This window comes from Sycon ciliatum, chromosome 6 (genome assembly GCF_964019385.1).
Source record: "Sycon ciliatum chromosome 6, ocSycCili1.1, whole genome shotgun sequence".
Classification (NCBI taxonomy): Eukaryota; Metazoa; Porifera; class Calcarea; order Leucosolenida; family Sycettidae; genus Sycon; species Sycon ciliatum.
In genome coordinates, this window is record NC_088648.1 from 32,502,422 (window position 1) to 32,510,113 (window position 7,692).

Consider the following 7,692-nt stretch of genomic DNA (forward strand, 5'->3'; position numbering starts at 1 on the left):
GTTGATCAGTCTTGTGATCTCTTCAGTCCATTGTCAGTGGGCCCTGTGCTCTCTTTGGTTCTCGGAGAAAAAAACACACTGGCCGAAGGCATACAGTCTCTCCCGGCAGGCTCTCAGCCCCCCCCCCCCCCCCCACACACACACACAGTACGTGTGTGTGTGTGTCTCTCTCTCTCTCTCTCTCTCTCTCTCTCTCTCTCTCTCTCTCTCTCTCTCTCTCTCTCTCTCTCTCTCTCTCTCTCTCTCTCTCTCTCTCTCCCTCCCCCTCCATCTCTGTCTGCTTCTGCGTCACCTCTGCTGCACATTTCCATTGAAGCCTTCTTCCCTCCATACACTACTTAGCCGCATGGCGCCTGTGGGGAATCAGTCAAGGAAAACACACGTACAGTTTGATTTGAGTACACTTGTGCTAGTAGTAGAGCCAGCGTGTGTGCATGTCTGTGCCTATATGGGTTGTTCCTATTTGAATGGGTACTTATGCTCTGCTGACAGCACAAGAGAAAACCATTCACCTGTACTGAGGAAATCGCCTAAATTCTTTCCCCCATCCTGTGATGACTTCTGACTGCATGAATGCCAGAGCTCTTTACGGAACTCTTTAGGGCAGCTATTTTGTAGCAAGTGGATTGTTCCAGAAACCAGAGCTCTCTTGGCCACGCTTCCTTGGCTTGAGACACTCTCTTATGGCCACACTTCCTAGGCGTGCGGCAATCTCTTATGGCCACACTTCCTAGGCCTGAGACTGTCTCTCTTGGCCACACTTCCTAGGCGTGCGACAAGAGGCTAGCACTGTTGTGCTGGCCATGCCTAAAGAGCAATCAATGGAAATGGAATAGCTATTCCCACGGGACATTTGGTCCGAAATGTGCTGCTCTGTTCCACAGGCGTAGCAGCTGGGGCAGATGTGCAAATCTATGTGCCGGCAGTCCCTCAGGTCTGGGCTAATATAGATCATGGATTGGGATCATGCACAGTGAATGCAAGGGGCTTCACTACAGTACATGTGGCAGTGCGGCGATCATATCAATGCTTTTAAAAGGAACAGGACGGTATGGCTCACATTAAAAAAAAAAAAAGAAGGTATTTGTGCAGATCCTTTTCCTTGTGTGTGCATCACGCACGCTTCTATAAATACATATCCAACAGCAGCCTGCCTTCAGTACATGTGGCTGGAATCGTCCATGCGTGGCTAGCCAGCTGACTTCCAGGCATTCCTCCCGGACTTCCCACTGGCTTAGTGCGTACGCTGCATATAATTAGCGCAGAGTTCTGCTGTAGCTTGTACATGTGTTGCGTAGCGTGATCCAGTGGTCACCGAAGCATGTGCTGAATGTGTCGGTGGGCCAGAGGAAGTCACACCAGACGTGTTCTCTGCTGCACAGGAAGCCTAACAAGTGACACCTGACATGCGGTCGCGGGAACGCATCCGCACGACATTTGGGTCCTGTGCACGTTCCAGCTTTGCGAGGCTGGCCGCTCTATTGCGGGCATGTTACACGACTCGAGGCAGTGAATTTGACAATGTAGTTGCATACGTAGGAATTACAGAGTTCGTGTTCGTTTTCCTGTTTCTGCATTCCCACAACATCTCCATCAATAGTGTACCTCACCTTTCCCCATTCTGATCTATTTTTTATTTGTTATGCATGAGCACACTGACACACTGAAACACAAACACACGAACACGTACACACAAACACACACACACACGAGCACATGCGCACAAACACACGAACACACAAACACACATACGAACACAGATGCCCTAGAGAGCAGCAGGACACGTGACACTACGGGAAGGAAGTGGTTTGATGACGTCTGGTGGTTGATTTATCACGTCAGCCATTCCCATCCCGCACCTCGTAGTCCTGGAACGGAATATGATGCAATGAGGTTATGCTATGAATCACATGACTGTGTGCATTGCACAGTACAGATGTTACCTTATGCATGCCCTCTCGGTCTTATGCAAAGGGTACAGCACACCGCAAGGCGGACATCTGCGGTGTGATCGCGCTTATCCCACTGGAAGCTGCAGTGCAGCACACGCACATGCCCGCACGCACGCCCGCACACAAACACACACACACACACACACACACACACACACACACACACACACACACACACACACACACACACACACTCACACACTCGCACACTCGTACACTCGCACACCAGGTGCCATTCGAGCGTCAGACCTGCAAACACAGCGGGCTGTGCACTGGTGCCGGGTGCTGTGCAGCCCCAGACCTGTTAACTCTGGGCTTGCGTTGATGTGCGTGTGCGTGTGTGTGTGTGTGTGTGTGTCCGTGCGTGCGTGTGTGTGTGTGTGTGTGTGTGTGTGTGTGTGTGTGTGCACATGCATGCATGGAGGTTGAGTTTGAATTAAATCAAGAATGATGTGTCCCTTGTTTTGTTCACTTCTCGTGTGTCTGTCCACCAGACTCTGTGAGTCCGAGAATACAGCGACTGACTTGTCACGGGCCGAATTTCAACTTCTCCAAACTTCATTATGACACGGCGACGGAAACGCTATTCGCCGGCGGAACGTATGTACTTGTACATGTAATATGATTGGTTGTGGTTGTGGCTGTCAATGTAGTTGTGAGTGTGTGTCTGTGACTGTGTTATACTACCGTAATGTCGCGTGCATAAGCCGGATTTGTGCATAAGCCTGTCTCGTGTAGAAGCATGAAATCTGCAACAGCTTTTCGCGTACAAGCCTGTCGCATGCATAAGCCGGGCCAGTACACGAGACGCGCCACGTGTCGCGTGCGTAAGCCGGGCTACTACGCAAGACTGGTGAGCGCGCCTTTTACATGTTCATGTTTGCATGGTACCGTACACTTGCACACGCGGAAAACGTGGGAAGATGCGGAAATCAACACCAGCAAGTCAGCAGTTTGCGCATACAAGCCTGGTCATTGAGTGGTGCTTGTCATATAAGCCTGTCTCGTGTATAAGCCTGTCTTGTGTACAAGCCTGACTCCATCACCGGCTTATAGGCATATAAGCCCCGGCTAATGCATGCGACATTACGGTATGCGTAGTTATGATAATAATGCAGGTTAACGGGTGCACAGTGCTTCGCGTTACAGCTGTTATGTCAGCTGTTATGTCAACTGTTATGCTACGTCAATGACCTGCATTTGTTCTCTCTCTCTCTCTCTCTCTCTCTCTCTCTCTCTCTCTCTCTCTCTCTCTCTCTCTCTCTCTCTCTCTCTCTCTCTCTCTCTCTCTCTCTCTCTCTCTCTCTCTCTCTCTCTCTCTCTCTCTCTCTCTCTCTCTCTCTCTCTCTCTCTCTCTCTCTCTCTCTCTCTCTCTCTCTCTCTCTCTCTCTCTCTCTCTCTCTCTCACTGCATACTCGCACTCTCTCGCTGCATGCCTGCTCGCGAGTGACGCACGTCAGCTTGTTCACTGTGGTCACGTGTGCAGTACGTCACGGCAGCCGAAACAAGATGGTACAAACAAAGTTGCCGATTTCTTGGCCGTGCATACCAAAGCACTTCTTTTCTGTTTTGCCCCATTCTCTGTCTCATCACAATTTGTGTTCGTCAGATTTCCGTGTTTCACCCACTCACCTCCTCCCTTTCCACGTGACTCATTTACGTTTAAAAAGTAAATGCGCGCGTGTGTGTGTGTGCTTGCATGCATATGTGTGCGTGTGCACGCGCATGTGCGTGTGCAAATGTGCAAGCTTGTGTATATCTGCGCGTTTGTGTTTACATATGTGTGTGTGTGTGTGTGTGTGTGTGTGTGTGTGTGTGTGTGTGTGTGTGTGTGTGTGTGTCTGTTTGTTACTCTATTGTTAGTAATTTACTGATGTCACTGGACAAACAGGCTAACATCAATGAACAGGTACAGTCGCTGTTTGTCTTCCTTTTCCTCTTTCCTTGTTCATCTTTGTCACTGCTAGCACAGCCAAACTATTCAGCGACCCAACGACAGAACACTCACGCTTAAGGCTAGACACTTCCTTTTCGTGCTTCTTCTGAATCTCCAGGCGGGTTCATTGGGGTGTGTCGCTCCCTACGTGGGAGCTCGTGCTTTTCCTGTCAATTTGAATTCTCAATTGACTGCAGGGATGAATTTATCCTGTATCGCATCGCAGTTTGCGATGCAAAATCGATCTACTGCTACTCAAAGCCACCGTAACTCGCAGAAAACTGCAATACATACAGACTATCTATGCGTAGCGTGGGCTGTCAAGTAACATGCATACAGTGCAGCGTATGTGGTACAGGCACTCTCAGTCTGCAGGCATATGTAACATTCAATCGGGTTTTTTTTCCAAATGGGCTTTCAGGCATCACTCTCACGAAGGACAATGTGTAAACACCCAACCTTCAAAGAAAAATGCTAATCAAACTCAAAGACTGCTATACAATTGTGAATTTGTATAGCAGAAACTGCTATGCAAAAATATGACAATAAATTCATCCCTGGACTGACTCGCGACTGCCATCCAGATGGCGCGAGAAGTCCAGCAAATCTGGCCATACATGTATTGGAATTGACTGGAAAGTCCTTTCGCATCGAATGTTTGATACCGCTGGTTTTGTGACCTTATTTTGGGGCACTCACAGGCACGCACACAGTACACATGTACACACGCACACGCACACACACACACACACACACACACACACACACACACACACACACACACACACGCACACACACACGCACACACACACGCACACACACACACACACATACACATACACACACAAACTCTCTTTGCCTCTCCCCCTCTCTGTCTCTGCTTCTCTCTCTCTTTCTCGCTCAGGTGTCACTGGCAGATTCCGATCGACGTGATCGCTGTTTAGCAGCATGTGATCGCTGTGTTCAGACTGCCACTCCTGGCTCTGAAACGGCATCTTTCTGCTCTGCACCTGTAAGACATGCTTTCCCTTTGACAAGTTCATCCTTGCCGTATATAGACAAGTTGGTGGTGGTTGTGCTGGTTGTGGTGATGGTGCTGGTGATGGTGATGGTGCTGGTGATGATGGTAGTCGGTGGTTGCCTATGTATGTCTGTATGTATGCAGATGCACTGGCTCGTGTGTGAGCACATGCATGCGGGCTTCCGGTTCCAACTCGGCAGATGTTCTTGCTTCATGTGTGCACATGCCCTGGCGTTTGTTTTTGTTGTTGTTTTTTTGTTGCATACAGTCGGGTGTGACGGTGTGCCTGCCATGGCTGCGGCCTGTGTGTGAGAACTGGGTGTCTTTGATTCAACCGGTTGCAGACTCCAATGGTAAAAACTATCTGGTGACCTGTGGCACAGTGTCAACATTCACCAACGTTTCCAACTGTCAGATAAGATCGGTAAGCCTTTGTTAGCGCTCACACCCGTATGCAGGATAGCGATGTACTCAGTGTATCACTTTCAGCGTTTCCTAAATCAGGACCAATTTGCGATGAAATATTTTGTTGGCGATCCGAGTTTCAGAGTTGGCTAGTACTGGACTGTGCATGCGAAATGTCGATTGCCGCAGCGAACCTTTAGCATAAACACTCTTTTCTCTAAAATCGCTAAAATATCGCCTGCGCTAAAATTAGCCGTTTTGCAGTACAGTGGCTACTGCTCCGCGTATCACTAACATGTACACGCTGTTTTACATTCATTAGTGAGGTTATACAGCAGCACGTTATTTTTGACGTGACGCACAATTTCAAGTCAAATTGGCCATCGACTGCCGTAAAACGCCGAATTTTGACGTGGGGACGCAGCTCTCTTGCATTGTTTTCCAACGCGCGTGCGAAAGTAACGCGAGCGAAACTTTTGCGTCACGTCGAAACTTCCGTTCAGCTTAACTTCTCTCTTTTCTGCAGGCTTATTTCTTCTTCTGCCTGTATCGTCGTGAGAAGACAGGGATAGTTGTACTAGTGCTAACTAACTTTGGACTGTGGATTGTAAAGAACCCACGGCTTGTTTTCATTGTCAGTCTGATTGCATTTCTGTCTGTAAGAAACTTTTGGACAAATTGATGTATGTATGTTTGTATAATATATATTGTGTGTGTGTGTGTGTGTCGTCACGGGTTTGAGAACCGTGAACGAACTGCCTCTACGCCCCTCGCCACGCCACACAACAAAGAGCCAGTACAAATTGTTAGAGAGTTTTTTCTTCTACTTTGCTTCAGTAGGCGATGGAGAACTCATGGTTATCAGACAACTAACACTGACAACGGACGTCGGACGACTGACACTGAGACAAGACGAGACAACAGAATATATTATAGTGAAGGCGTACAACGGGGACAAGACGAGCAAGTGTGTACCAACGGGGACAGAAGACGGTGCAGCCGCATGTACGCAGGAGTCGAAAACAGCGCAGCAGCATGTACCACGACTCAGCAGCATGTACAACAAAGAGACACAAAAGCAGCCACATGTACGACAAAGAGCTACACGTGCAACCGCATGTACTACGAAGAGACACAAGCGCAGCCACATGTACAACACTCCCCCACCAAAAAAAGACATCCGCTCCTGTGGATGGAAGTGTATATATATTTAAAAAAAACAGAAGAAGACAGACCGGAGAAGAAGACAGAAAGACAGGATAAATGAAATGTGGAGCAACATAAACAGGCGACAATAAAACAGAAAAGAAGTGTGGCCACAACTGTTGAACGCATGACGAGTAGGCCAGGAGGGTTAACACCAGTCGGGAGCCCCGCAAAACTGTGCATCAATCAAACGGAACCTGCAAGCAACAGATTTTGCAGAGGACCCCGGCTGGCGAGCTGCTCGACCTGTAGTTGTCCCTTTGGATCTTGATTATTTGAACAGCACCAACCTAGTACGCCACCCACTCAACAGTCAAGACAAACAAAAAGTACATAATGCATGAGGAAACAGGGTTAAGCCGGCGGACCCAGCGACGCTGCCAAGAGCGGCGAGACCGACAGCACGCACCCACCGAGAAGAAGACTGGGGCAGCAGGACGCACACTGGCCGGCTGTCCGAAAACCGATGGCGCTACAGAAACTCCGAGAATCACAGGACACACACAGAAAGAGAGAAGGACTGACGCAAACATCTCAGCCATCACCAAAAATCAGAAAAGCACACGAAGGAAGGCAAGAACAGCCAGGAAGAACACGTCGACTGAAACAGGAGCAATTAATCAGTGAGGACACCATTGAGGACACACAAACAAATCGGTTACCAATACGCAAAAGATAATGAAGAAAAACCACAGGGCGCTACCCTGAAAACCCACAGGTCTCTAACCTGAAAAAAACCGCAGGGATTGAACCTGAAAAAACCACAGGGATTGAACCTGAAAAACACGGAACTACATCCGCTTCGCAAAACCAAAAAACCGAAGAAAAAAAACTGTCAGGGACCGACTGGGGCGCGCAAGGGCCAACCAGCAACACGCGGAAACCATAACACCCGCAAGGCAAACCGATACAACAAAACACAGGATCCCTGCAGACCACCAGGCAGACCGTGGCTCACCATGATCAGACGCCCACCCAAACGAACTAGAGAGACCCACATGCCGAAACACAATTATTACAAAACCATACGCTCACAAAAAAATTCAACCTGGATCCGAAACGAGAATCCTACATGAAGTTCACACCTCCCACCAAACCGGAAGCCACCAGCTTTCCGACTGGGTGCACAGTGCATGACCGAGCCTGACAACGCTCTGCACGGAACATGGAGA

At 48.9% G+C, this 7,692-nt stretch overlaps 1 protein-coding gene across 4 annotated transcripts in view; it reads left to right on the forward strand.

Moving 5' to 3' along the window:
- The window catches only part of LOC135819921 (uncharacterized), a 56,275-nt gene that overhangs the window by 7,795 nt on the left and 40,788 nt on the right, over window positions 1-7,692 (forward strand). For all 4 annotated transcript variants that reach the window (XM_065333219.1, XM_065333221.1, XM_065333222.1 and 1 more), the window contains exons 2-5: window positions 2,447-2,552; window positions 3,816-3,861; window positions 4,793-4,900; window positions 5,178-5,333. In XM_065333219.1, the coding sequence (XP_065189291.1) occupies window positions 2,447-2,552; window positions 3,816-3,861; window positions 4,793-4,900; window positions 5,178-5,333 (416 nt within the window). The remainder of the gene's footprint in view (window positions 1-2,446; window positions 2,553-3,815; window positions 3,862-4,792; window positions 4,901-5,177; window positions 5,334-7,692) is intronic.